At 59.2% G+C, this 13,568-nt stretch overlaps 1 protein-coding gene across 4 annotated transcripts in view; it reads left to right on the forward strand.

Moving 5' to 3' along the window:
• LMX1B (LIM homeobox transcription factor 1 beta) overlaps positions 1 to 11,490 on the forward strand; it is a 75,101-nt gene extending 63,611 nt beyond the window's left edge. Inside the window, exons 3-8 of one of the 4 annotated variants that reach the window (XM_090276013.1) lie at positions 6,625 to 6,866; positions 8,248 to 8,429; positions 8,611 to 8,688; positions 8,835 to 8,901; positions 10,853 to 11,014; positions 11,313 to 11,490. In XM_090276013.1, the coding sequence (XP_090132139.1) occupies positions 6,625 to 6,866; positions 8,248 to 8,429; positions 8,611 to 8,688; positions 8,835 to 8,901; positions 10,853 to 11,014; positions 11,313 to 11,470 (889 nt within the window). In that variant the 3' untranslated portion in view covers positions 11,471 to 11,490. Of the gene's footprint in view, positions 1 to 6,624; positions 6,867 to 8,247; positions 8,430 to 8,610; positions 8,689 to 8,834; positions 8,959 to 10,852; positions 11,015 to 11,312 lie in introns of all 4 variants that reach the window. The other 3 variants (XM_090276012.1, XM_090276014.1, XM_090276015.1) reach the window with 3 other exon arrangements.
• Positions 11,491 to 13,568: the final 2,078 nt, after the last annotated feature.

Raw genomic sequence — 13,568 nt, forward strand, 5'->3', positions numbered from 1 at the left:
AGGGCCTAAAGTAAACCTGACCCACTATCTTCCTGTTCCCCAGGTGGGGGTCTGACAGAAGCCCATACTTCAAAGGACAGACAGACCGACAGACAGGGAGAACACAGACCCAACAAACAATGTGATCAGGGGCTTCAGGCTGAAAGTAGAAATGAGCAAGGGAAGGGTCCAGAGGCTGTACCAGGCACCACGGTGAGAGACTGAGGAGGAGGAGGGAGCACACGCCTGCTGAGATGCCCTCCGTGCCAGGCACTGGGCTAGACCGTCGCACATAGGTTAAAACACCCCGGATTCTCAGTCACCAGCTGAGGCAGACTTCAACATCCCCACTATACAGAAGCGGAAACTGAGGCTCAAAGAAAGGATGTGAATGAGCCATGATCACACAGCCGGTGTTGCAGATGTGAAAAATCACACCTCTGAGGATGAGGGGTGGGGGCCTTGAATGAGTGGGGAAGGAAGGGACATAGGACAGAGGATCTGATTGGCCCACCTTGAGTCAAGTGTCCAGGCCTGGCCCAATCACCTGAGGCCAGTGGAGTCATTTCATACCCACATGGCACCCCTGGGGCTTTCCCTGTGTAAGTAGAGATGAGGGGGCTGTTGGAGATTTGCTGCAGGACTCCCAGCCCAACAAGAGTCTGTATACAACGTCGTTGATCAAAAGGACATTAGACTCCATCCAGGTTGTATAGTTGTGAAGTGGGTGGGGACAGGGGAGGGCGAGTTCACTTTCCTAGTCACCTGGTAGCCTTCTCAGAACCCCCAAAAGCAGAGTATCCAATATTCTCTTGTCCTACCTGGCTGCTCATTCCATTTCTCACAAGGTTGTTCATTCATTCAACAAACACTTGCTAACCACCTCCTCAATGCCAGAGCCCAGGGAGGTGGGGGTGGATAAGACTCAGTATCTGATTTCTAGGTCAGTGGGGGCTTCAGACACACAAATATCTGGGTCTATGAGTATCAGAGAAGGCTTCCCAGAGGAGGTGACACTTATATTGAGTCTCGAAGGATGAAAAGGAATTTAAACAAGAAGCAAAAGAAAGGGAGAGAGAAGATAGGCCTTGGAGGCAGATGGGATTGTAAGTGTTAAGGACGTGGGAAGGAATTTACTGAGTTCAAGGATGAATGAGAAGCCTGGCAACCCCAGCAGAGGATCTGAGGCCAGGTGTGCCAGGGTAGCATCATGTGGGGCCCTGAGTGCCACAGTTGGGTGTTTGGACTCATCCTGAAATTCTTGCCGGTTCTTGGACTGAGAACCCAGCAAGGAGCTGCATAAACTGGAAAATTTGGTGATGGAATGTGGGATGGGCATTCCATGACCAGGGTGCTGGAGGTCCTGGAGAGATGATGTCAGGGACCATGATCCCCACTTAGTTAACCCATCTCATGTGCCCAGCCATGATCCCCACTGGACAGATGGGGACACTGAAGCTCAGAGAGAGAAAGGAACTTGTATAAGTTTCCAACACTAGGACGTGGCAGAGCCAGGATTCCAGGCCTGGTGTGTGCTGTATGGTCCAAGATCTGGGCATGAAGACCCTTGATGAGATGCTGGAGTCCCCCCAGGGTGGTGGCAAACCGATTTTTATCAGAGGTGGAAGAACCAGCCAACTGTGAGCATCTCTGCGGTTGTCAATGGTTTAAGAGAAATTAATTGATCAGATTTGTAATCCGTGTTCAAATGGTCCAGAAAAAATGGCTTCAGGGTTTTGTTTAGTAGCTTGATGAGTTTAATAAATTGAGCATTAAACAAAAACTCAGAGGGGAAGGAGCTATGTTACAGCCTAGGACTCTCAAGGGAAGGAAGTCTCTAAAAAGGGACTTTTTGCTCCACAATCCCAGACAGTCCTAGTGGGGGGTTGTTTGTGAGGGGAAGATGTTCAGTTTGGTTTAATAAAAATTCAAACACTCAGTTGCACATACTGGGTACCAGGCTTATGCTGAGGTATGAGAACTCAGGGTGAATCCGGCCCCTGCCCCATGGTGTCCAGAGCGTTGAGGACAGATGGACATGAGTGTGATGCTCAGAGCACAGGGCAAGGTGATTGGCAAGCAGAGCAACACCGGGATGCACAGAGCAGGGAGGGAGTATTCGGTGCTGCTGTCGTGTGACCTTGAACGAGTAACGTGCCCTCTGCACTTGGTGTGCTCCTCTGTAACACAAGGAGGGAAACAATTTTCCTTTTGGGGTTCTGGATTTACAGAGGTGATGCAGGTAGATGGTAACTGAGCTTTATCAGTGCTCAGTAATGCTGATGAGACAGACAGAGAAATGAGCTCAGGCCAGACGGAAGCTAGAGGGGCTGACCTAGAACCCAGGGCGGTCATGAGAGAGAGGCGTGGGCGGGACCTGGAGACGCGGTGTCAGGGAGGCTTGTCCTCAGAGTCTCCGAGACTCCAGTGAAGCGGGACAACAAAGGTATGTTGGACACACGTCACATGTGCAACAAGAAAAGGCAGACACCAGCTCTGCAGAGTGCTCTTGGCACTGTGCTGGTCCCCGACAACCCTGTAGGCGGGCATTACCATTCCCATTTCACAGATGAAGGAATTGAGGCTCAGAGACGTAAAATGTCTTGACCAAAGTCACACAGCAAAAAGGTTATGGAACCAGGGTGGAACCTTAGGCAGTGCCACCCCTCCCAGCGTCCCACTTAGTGTTCCCCTCCAGGTCAGGTGGCGGGGGCTCCCACCAGACCTGGGTGGGGGTGGGGACTGCCTTGCCCTGCTTCACAGGCAGAACAGGACCTAATTGGTTGGTTCAGTATTCATTCAACAAACAGGCATTGCTCACCTTGGTGTGTCCAGGGCCTTGTGCTCAGTACCAAGGATACATACAGAGGTGACCAAGGGAAAGTGGAGCTGGAAGTACGTGAAGTGAAGTCCCTAGTGGTGAGTGCTACAGTGTGGAGGCAGGGACAGTGCAGGTGGGGAACGTGGGGGTGTGAGGCCAGGGAACTCCGAGAGGGAGGCATCTGCCTAAGACTGGAGAGGACAAGGGGGGCTTCCTGGAAGAAGGGACGCCCAAGCTTGGGGCAGAGATAGGGAGTGACCTAGGCAGCAGGGAAGTATCAGGAAAGGCATGGCAGCTGACATGAAAGGTGGGGGAGGAGGGCTCTGTGGGTACCAGCAAGCCCACGTGCTTGTGATGTGGTCACAAAGCTTCCCTCTGGATTTGGAGTTTCTGGACTGTGGGAAGAGCAGGGAGGGGGGTTCCTGAGAGGGCAGGCAGCCCCTCCAGGGCCCGCCCTGTCCCTGCCTCTGCACCCCAGTGTGAGCTGAGCATCAGGGACACCTCCATCTGCAATCCCGAGCACAATTGTGAGGAGTAGGGACTATTGTCCCCATCATACAGATGAGGAACCTGAGACTCTGACCTGCCCAAGGTCACGGAGTCACAGAGCAGGTAAGCGGCTGAGTCAGGGTTGAGATCAGGGCCTGGGCTCCAAATCAGGGCCCTTCACACCAGGCCCCAGAGCCCCTGGGGCCAGCGAGGGGAGGGGGGCGGGCCCTGGGGAAGACCCTCCATCCCCACCAGCTCTGCACCTCTGCTCTTCTAAAGCCGGCCCCAGCCCACTGACCATGCCCTCTGTGCTCGCTGCTGATACTGGCTCTTTACTGCGCCTTCACACCGAGAAGCAGGCGGGGCTGTTGGACCCATTCTGCAGATAAGTAAGCTGAGGTTCAGAGAGAGGAAATGACATGCCCAGTCGCCAGAAGGCATGGAATCAATCAATCAGGCATTGGGCCAGTGGCTGGGTCTGCTTCTCAGTGGCGCTTCCACCAATCCCTCCGTGGTGGGAGGGGCTGAGGGGGGAGTAGGGGATCATGGAGAAGAGGGGACCCCGCTGGTGCCCCAACCCCTTCCACACATGCCATTAGTAGCTCTCACCCCTGCACAGTAGACAAAGGCACCCCCTACTTGGGAGCGAGTATTTCATGTGTCCCCCCTGATGTTTTATTGGGAGGAGAGATGCTCAGCCACCAAACGGATGGCACATTCCGTTTATAAAGTGTGCGCCGTTTGTTTTATGTCCCGAGTTTTTGCAATCTAGATAACAGATGAGGCCCGAGTGGCTGGCGCTGCCTCCGTAATGGCGGCGCGGAGCCTTTGGAGAAGTATTAATAATAGATTGTGTTGATGAGTTTGGAGAAAGTAGCAATCGACCCCCTGCTGCCAAGGCATTAGCAAGGCTCTTCTGAATACAGCCTGCACGGTGGCAATGCCTGCAAATGCGGGTCACCCGCCCTGCTGCCCCCAACCCCGCCCAGGAAGGCCTTCCCCGGGTAGCCACCCAAGGTGTGCTGGCCTCCGCCTGAGCCCCTGGCCCTGCCATGCTGGCACAGAGATGTGGCTGTCCACTCGGCCACAGAGGCCAGCTGAGGACCTTAATGGGACCCCTAGGACAGGAGGTGGGGTGTGGGGAGGGCACAGAGGGGCAGTGAGAGGAGCAGGCTGCTCCGTGTCAGAGCAGCAGGTTCTGCCAACCTGGCTGTTTCCCCAGCCCCTTGGCTGAGCCCGATGGGGTCTCTGCCTGAGGCTGCCGTGGACAGTCGGGTAGGTTGTGCCCTGAACAAAGGTATCCAGGCAAAGGGCCAAATTAAAGCCAAAATCCAGCTCGGGTTCTTCTTGCAAAGTCACACACTGTGTGGGCTGGGGGTGGGGTCCAGTCTGCCTGGCCTGAGCCTCAGCACACCCCAACCTTCGTTCTCCTGCTCCAGAAGCAGTCCCAGAGGCCTCCTGGAGGAGCAGGCGGAGTGAGGCCCCGCCTTGTAGAACCACTGTAGAGTTGGTAGCTGACCGGGGCACATGCTGTCACGGCGTTGTGATCCTCACCGAGCTACATGCTCAGCATCATTGAATTCTGATGACAGCCCTTGGAGGGATGTCCTGTTGACATCCCGTTTTATGGTAGAAGGAACTGAGGCTGGAGAAGCTCAGGTGAGCATAAAGAAGGCCACCTTCCCAAGACTGGGCCATCCAAGAAGGCTTCTCAGAGGAGGTGGCATTGGAGTTGGGCATCGCAGGATGAGTAGGAGCCTGCTGGGTAGAATAGGAAGGGTGGCAGGGTTGCTGAGGATGCCCCCAATTTGAGTGCCCTGGCCCGTGCCAGGGGCAGCAGGCAGAAGGCGGGCTGGCCCCATCTGCCGCGCCTCGCCTGCTGCCCGTGGGCGGCGCTGATGGCAGCCCGGGGAAGGGAGGCAGGCCGAGTGCCTCGCATTTATGGCTGTTCCAGACCGATTAGTGGAGAATTGCAGCTGTAATCTGTGCCTGTGATGACGGGCCATAAAGAGGGATGGGACGCGCGCAGCACTCCCAAGGTGGCGCCCACAGACGTGGCCCGGGGACGCGGGGAATGAAAAATGGTTTTAATTCCCTCCCAGCAGCAATAATTTGATTCTTCATAAATTTTTCCATCAAAGTGTTGTTGAGGCTGAGTTCCCACAGAGCAGGGCACGTGACAGGGATGGGCGGCCGGAAGGAGCGGTCAGTAGGGGTGGGCGGAGGAGGGGCCCTGCTGCTTGGACCTCTCTGTACACACTGGCCGGAGCCTGCAGCCCCCCGGCGGGCTTCGTGTCCTCAGAGGGGAGGAACAGGGTTAGGGCCAGGCTCAGAGTCGGCTTCGTCATTTGCTACCCAAGTGACTGAGCAAGCGACTTTCAGCACCTCGATTTCCTAATCTCTAAAATGGAATTGATCCTGCTTCCTGTCTCACGGGGTTGTTGCAAGGATTAAATGTGGTTCTGCAGGCAGAGTGCTTAGAACAGCGGCTGGTATGCCGCATGCGCTCAGTAAATACATCTCTTCGTGGTAGCAACGCTTAAAACTGAACAGAGGTGTAAGGAGGTGTTAGCCAAGCCCAAGGCCAGAGAGAGAAAGAAAGGCCAGGGTGATGGGGCTCTGGAGGAACTCCACGGGGCACAGCCTGGGGAGCAGAGCGGGTGAGAGAAGAAGCAGGATAGGGAAGGGCCCTGAGTGCCAGACCCAGGAACCTGATGTTTTCCTAAGGGCACTAGGGAGCCATGGAAGAGTCTAGAGCAGGGAAGCAGCATGACCCAGTGTGTGTTTTGGACAGATCTTGGAGGGTGAGGTGGAGAGTTGGAGGGGCCAGAGACCAGGGAGAGGACTGGGACAGTCACTCAGAAAGGAGAGGAGGGGCCTGTGCGTGGTGGCTGGTTGGACCGGGTGGGGATTGCTTGGGTGTGGGGGGTGATGGAGGGGCAGGGAGGAGGCAGAGCGGGTCCTGAGTGCGGGTGGATGGACCTGTGGGCTGCCTGCCCTTCCCCTCGGGGCAGGGCAGACCTGGTTCTGGAGAGAGGCTGAGGCTGACCTTGTATTCTGCCCTCTAGTGGCCACTGTGTCTCTGAGCGGGAAGGGCTCTGAGCTGACATGCATGGGAGAGGGCCCTTCGGACCAGATGCCCGGAGCCCACTGGAGGCCACTGGGCCCCGTGAGCCAGAGGAGGAGGGCTGCACGGCCCTCACTGTGTGGCTCTGTGCCCAGGAAGAGCTTCTCCCACTTGGGCTGGAGGGTCAGCGTGGTTGGAGGGAGAGGCTCTTGGTAGGCAGTGGCCAGGACCCCCGAGCCCAGCTAACGTGCCCTCTGTGCCCCCGCAGGCTCTTCGCTGCCAAGTGCAGCGGCTGCATGGAGAAGATCGCCCCCACCGAGTTCGTGATGCGGGCGCTGGAATGCGTGTACCACCTGGGCTGCTTCTGCTGCTGCGTCTGTGAGCGGCAGCTACGCAAGGGCGACGAGTTTGTGCTCAAGGAGGGCCAGCTGCTGTGCAAGGGCGACTACGAGAAGGAGAAGGACCTGCTCAGCTCTGTGAGCCCCGACGAGTCCGACTCCGGTGAGCCTGGCTGCAGTGGGGGGGTGGGCGGTAGGGCAGGCGGCTGGGCAGGGTGCCATGGCAGGGTGAACCTGCCGGAGAAGCGCACTCACGGCCCCAGGACCTGAGCCACACACAGACGATGCACCCACACTTGTATGCGTCTGTGCAGCGGTGTGGTCACGTACACACGTGCACTTGTGCAGGGGCACATGGACATCGATATGCACACACACCTCCACAGGCACACAAATGCACCCGCGGACATTGCCAGTGAGGCGCACATACCTGTGCAAATGTGCACATGCATGTGCTGACAAATGCACGCACAAGCACATAAATACACATGTGGGTATCAGTGCCCAGGAATGTGTATACATGGGCAAATGGACATGTGTAGACATGTGCTCACATGAGCTGGTCCCTGTTTCTCAGATGGGTGGGAGGGCAAGACCCCATTTCACAGGATGAAGGCACCTCTACTCTGCTTCGACCCCCAAAGGGACTATGCCAGTTTAGAGCCCTCGTGGCGGGAAGGGCCAGCCAGGAAAGAGTCTTAGGGTGGGAGAAGTCAAGGGGTGGCTGGCATCTTGTTGTTCCTGGGGCTAGAGGAAGGCCTGGGGCAGGGAGCAGAGGTACCCTCCTCTCTGCTAGGCTCCTGGGACAACCTAGAGCCCATGGGCACAGGATCAGCACAGACGGACGGGCTGTGTCACTGCCGGACCCTGGAGGTAGTGAGTCCCATTCATCTGTCCCTCTGTCTGACCCTGGGCAGAGCACCACCCTGGCTGGGTCTGTGGCTGCCTGGACTCCTGTGGGAAGGGCAGAGGCTGGCCAGGTGGGGGAGGGGTTGCTAAGGGAGGGGACAGCCCCATCCACAGGGGCTTGTTCTCAGAGAAGGACAGGCCTGGGAAGAAGGAGACCAGTTTAGATGTGGGGCAGCAGGAGGCACGTGGCGGAGGGAGGCTCTGCTGTCCATCTGAGTCTGGCGTCTCTGAGACCCACAACTCTGGGGCATGGATGTGGTGTTGTGGGTGTGTCCCATGTGCTTCACGTGCTCAAGCCTTGGCGGGCCCACATGCCAGTCTGTAGGTGTGAGTGCCAGTGGGTGCGAGTGTGTGTGTGTCATGGTTATGAATGCTCCTATGCGAGAACATCTGGAGTGTGGTCTTTGCCGTTCAATTCTTAGTCCCTGGAAGCTCCAAGGAAGAAGGTTCTCTGGGCCCTGGGGCCTGGCTGGCGCTGGACTAGCGGAATTAGTTTTCTTGAAGGTTGGCATTCTGGACTGGGATCTCCAGGGTGTCTGAGGCCAGCCATGGCAGGTGCTGGCCAGAGGTCAGGGAATCAATCACATCAGGCAGCAAATTGCCTAAGAGTGCAAGGCTGATGGGCTGGGTTGTGTTCCCCACAGTAAAGAGTGAAGACGAGGATGGGGACATGAAGCCGGCCAAGGGGCAGGGCAGCCAGAGCAAGGGCAGCGGGGATGATGGGAAGGACCCACGGAGGCCCAAGCGGCCCCGGACCATCCTCACCACGCAGCAGCGAAGAGCCTTCAAGGCCTCCTTCGAGGTCTCCTCCAAGCCCTGCAGAAAGGTGAGGGGCAGCTGGGGTGCGACGAGGCTGATTCACACCCGCTGCCTTTCCAGACACCTCCCCTTCTCCTCTTCCTGGGACGGGGACATCCCTCCACCTCCCCACCCGTTCATCAGTCCCCCCAACCGCGCCATCTCCCCAGTGTCCTGACCTGTCTCCCTCGCTCCCTCTCTCCTGGCAGGTCCGAGAGACGCTGGCGGCAGAGACGGGCCTCAGTGTGCGCGTGGTTCAGGTCTGGTTTCAGAACCAAAGAGCAAAGGTGAGAGGCCACCTGCCACCCCCACTGGGCAGAAGTGCAGTGGGGGCGCAGGCAGAAGACAGAGCGCCTGATGTGGGCGGCGGGGAACGAGTGGGAGTGGGGTGTGGGGCGGCAGGAGGGACCGGCACGAACTGTGTCTCCTGCAGATGAAGAAGTTGGCGAGGCGGCACCAGCAGCAGCAGGAGCAGCAGAACTCCCAGCGGCTGGGCCAGGGTGAGCCAGGGCTGGGGGTGGGGCCGGGGCTGGGGCCGGGGCTGGGGCCGGGGCCGGGCCTGGCCGGCTGGGTCTCTTACGACAAGAAGCCTTCCACTCAGGCTGTCAGCTCAGGGACCGGCTGCTTTGGAACCAGCTGGGTTCAGTAAAGCAGAGAGGTGACAGCGGCCACAGGACATGGAGAAGAGATGGCAGGGCAGCCCAGAGGGGCGGCAGGGTTTCCGATATTAAAACTGCCGTCCTCCTCGCACTGTCACCGTGTGCTGAGCACTGTCCTCATCCTCCAACATGCTCCCTCTCACTTAGTTCTCGCAGATCCCAGGAGGAAGGGCATTGTCCTGTCCCATTTCACAGAGGAGGAGACTGAGGCTCAGGGAGATTGAGGGACCTGTTGGGATCACTCAGCGGGTTGGGAACAAAGCTGGGCCTCAGCCTGGAGCGTGGGGCTCCTAAGCTGTGCGTTTCCCATGACCATACAGTCTGCTGCCCAGAGCAGAATCCAGCGGAAGTCTCCAGAGAACTTTCCAGAGAAAGTTGGCAGGGAATTGAGGAGTTGGGGTGGGCTCCTGCTGGAGGGTGAGGGGCCAGGGGAAGGGGCAGGAGTCAGCCCCCCTCTAACACCAGGCTTTGCCAAAATGCTGTTTCCACATCTTGGGCCAGAGCTGGTCTCCCAGGCCTCCTGGGGACATGGAACCACTGAATGGGGTGGGGGCCCCAGAGCTGCGTGCTCTGAAGTAAGACGGGGCTCCAGGGCTGATGCTAGGGCCCTTCTACTCAGGACTCCTGGCAGAGTGTCCCTAGCGGAAGCCAGGGCTTCAAGGCACTGGCATCAGGGCCCACTTCTTCCCCTCCTCTCCCACCGTCCCCTCTCCCCAGACAGCCTGGATTCCAGAAGCTACAGGCACTGCCTCAGGCCTACCAGCCAGTCCCCGAGCTGTGTTGTGCCTGGAGTTCCCAGCTGCCCTAGCCTCAGCCCCCCCGAGAATGTTCCTCAGTCCCCTTGAGCTCATCATGGCCCTACTGTACCCCACATCACTGTCCCTGCTACCACAGGGCGCCCAGCACCCCTGCTCCACCCCCACCTGGTCTCCGCAAATGGCACCACCACCCACCCGGTGCCACGGGGTGACCTCTGACCCTTCCTGTCCCACATGCGCTGCTCAGTGGCCAAGTCCAGTGCTGGAGTCCCTCAGGCTCCTCCTGGCTGATTTCTTTCTCACCTCTCGTCTCCCTCGATAGGGACCCCAGACCCTCCGCCTGGCTTCCTCCTCCCACTGGGGCCTCCCGCCTTTGTCCACAGCCCCTTCTAGCTACAGCCTGGTTTCCTACAGCCTCCGGGACCCCCTCAGCCCAGGTCCCAGGCACCATCTCTCAGCTCCTGCCTCCCCACACTGGGCCTTCGCCAGCCCCACACGCGGCTCCCTGCTCCCACCAGGCGGTCTCTCTCCTCCGTGCCTCTGCTGCCCTTCAGCCTGGCGAGCTGCCCACTGCGCGGCCTGTCAAACACCGGCTGGTTCTTTAAGTCACACGGAGGTGGGCCCCCTTCCTCCAGGAAGCCTTTTCTGGGATCCGTCCTGATGCTCCCAGATGTAGGGTGCTCGCTGCCCCCACATGCTGAGTCAATACTGCCTGCTTCGGTGTCTGTTTCGCCCAAGGGCAGGTGTGAGCTCCTGGAGGACAGGGCCTTTGGAGGATTTTTGATAAACTGAGTCTGGAAGAGGAGCTGGACTGGACTGTGTTTGGGGAAGGCAGCTCTAATAACCGGGCGCCGTGGTCCTGTGGGCCAGGGTATCGGGTGTCCCTGGGGAAGTCCGGAGGAGGTCAGAGGACTGCCAGGGGCCAGGGGATACGTGGGAGGTCTGTGGGACCCCCGGGCGCATCTGTGAGGGCTCCTGCGGCTTCTGAGACGGGGCAGGCGGGGACGGTCAGTGACGGCGTCCTCTGCCCCCAGAGGTCCTGTCGAGCCGCATGGAAGGCATGATGGCCTCCTACACGCCGCTGGCCCCGCCGCAGCAGCAGATCGTCATGGAGCAGAGCCCCTACGGCAGCAGCGACCCCTTCCAGCAGGGCCTCACGCCGCCCCAAATGCCAGGTGACCACATGAACCCCTATGGTAAGCTGCCCCGCCCCCTCCTGCTCCGGCACCGCCCCTGCTCCCGGCCTGGCCTGGCAGGCCTGGGGCCATGACAGCCCCCTTCCACCTCAGGCCCACAGAGCCCATGGCCTCCTCCTGACAGGAAGGGGGCACCCCCAAGACCCTTTCTGCAGTCCCCAGCCCCTCTGTGGGCACTGCCCACCCTGCAGGTCATCCTGTCCCTCCCTCGCCTCCAGCCGCACAGCCTGTAGGGCCGACAGGGTTCCCGGGAGCCTCTGCCCACACCCCAGTCCTGACGCCCCCTCTGCCCCCCCAGGGAACGACTCCATCTTCCATGACATCGACAGCGATACCTCCTTAACCAGCCTCAGCGACTGCTTCCTCGGCTCCTCCGACGTGGGCTCCCTGCAGGCCCGCGTGGGGAACCCCATTGACCGGCTCTACTCCATGCAGAGTTCCTACTTCGCCTCCTGAGAGCCAGCTGGCCGCACGGACGCTTGGGCGAGGGCCCCGGGTGGGACCGCGGGCCACAGCGGCCAGCCTCGCCACCCCCGGCCCCGCCGCCTGCACAGACTCTACAGACAGCCATACGGTGCCCTCCCCTCGGCCAGCTGGGCCTGGCTAACGTGCCCCCTGGGCACAGCCGGACAGGCAGACGGGCATAGCCCGGGCAGGGGCTGTGTCCTGCCCACAGAGACCGTGTCACCCCCAGGGATCCAGAGCTCTCAGACAGCCACTCACCTCCCAGCCCACCTCGGCCTCCATCGCCTCCTCTCTCCCCATCTTTTTGGGGAAGCTTAAATTCTCTCTATTTTTTTAAACATCCTCTCTGTCCAACCAACCTCCATGGCCCAGGCATAGGCCCAGGCAGGGCCCCTGTGCACGTCCCAGGACGGCTGTGTGTCATGCCTGTTACCTGAGAGAAGCAGGCGCACCTGTACCCAGTGCTGGCGCCCACCTCCCCCATCTCTGTGGGCTGGCCCACCAGCCCGGATCACCCCTCCCAGCCAGAGCCTGGAGCAGAGATGGGGCAGGGCCTGCCAGATGCCCTGAGGGGGATCCCTGGGGAGTGTAGGTGGAGCCCAGGCGGACCGTGGGGACAGAGACACACGGGCAGATGTGCACACACATGACGGCACACTTAGCGCCGATACACACACAGATGCAGACACCGAAAGAGACAGAGGGGCCTCTGCTGGGCAGTCCTGCCCTGTGAGAGAGGGCAAAGAGGCCAGACACGGGGAGGGAACCCCTCTTCTTAGAGCAATAGGAGAGGAAGGAGGGAGCGGAGGGAGGAACAGGAGGGGATGGGGTGAGCTTGGAGCAGGTGAACTCAGATGGACCGCAGGCAGCCTTGGCCCAGATGGGGGCTGGACTGCCTGAGCAGGCGGGGCAGCTGCCAGCCTGCTCCAAGGGCAGAGACAGGGCGCTCAGAACCAGGCAGAGCGGGGCCAAATGGCAGAACCTCCAGGTAGAAAGGGCCTCACAAATCACCCACTGGGCCCTCCATCTGAGGTTTGGCTCCTGCCAAGCCCACTCTGCCTCTCCTTGCATACCTCCCAAGTCAGGGAGCCCACTACTTCAGCAGGCCCCGAGTCAGCTGCCCTTTTCCGCTGATTTTACCTCTGCCTTTTTTCACCTTGAGTCCTTGCCTCTCAAAGGCAGGCATTTCCAGAGTCTCCAGCTCTTCCTCTTAAAGCTGTGCCCACAGCTGGGCTCCAGCTTTCCCTCTAAAGTGTGGAGCAGATGAAACCCAGTCTTCCCACTGACATGAGCCAGCCAGAGTGAGCAGACCCATCACCTTCCCAGCTTTAGGTGCCCTGACTCTGTTAATGTAGCCTGTGAATGAGTTAGGCCACGTAACCTTGGAAACTCACCCTCTCCTTCTACAAGTGAATCCCCTGACCATAACACACACGTGACAGCTAAGCCACATCTGTGTTTGTGTGCACGCGCACGCGCGCGTGTGTGTTGGGAGCCCACTCTGTGCCTCTCGCCCACGGCGTGTGGGCTCTCAGGGCCTTCCCTGCCTGGCGCTGACACAGTCCCGCACTCCTTGGGTGACACCTTCCAACCACACTTACCGCCCTGTTCTGCGCCCTGCTGGAAATTACATACACTGTATCAACCCCCCGCCCCAAATTCACTCAACTCTGACCCTGCCAAAAAGAAAGTGAGGTAAGACTGACGGGCCCTGCTCTCAGTGACCCCTGGAGGTCACTGTGTCCTCAGCCAGGTGCTCACAGTCTTGCCTTTAATTCTAACTCCAAGCCCTAGGCCACCACCCTGACGTCTGCTTGTCCAGCCTTCGAGCAAAAAGGGCGATGCTCTCTGCCTTTGGGCCCCTCTGCCTGGCCCGCACTGGGATCCTCAAGGTTCGCCAACTGCTCTGTGGTTTTGCTCCTCTGTCCGCTAGGGAAAACTCAGTCTCTCTGAAGTGAACTGGGCCCATCTCCCTGTCCTTCCTGACTCCTGGGCTCGAACCCCACCTTCTTGTCACCAGGGCAGCTGTCAGAGGGGAGACACAGCTCAGCATCGGCCCTCGCAGCCAGCGTGGCCCTTCCAGGCCCTT

Source organism: Furipterus horrens, unplaced genomic scaffold, assembly GCF_987537825.1.
Source record: "Furipterus horrens unplaced genomic scaffold, mFurHor1.1.pri manual_scaffold_4, whole genome shotgun sequence".
Lineage (NCBI taxonomy): Eukaryota > Metazoa > Chordata > Mammalia > Chiroptera > Furipteridae > Furipterus > Furipterus horrens.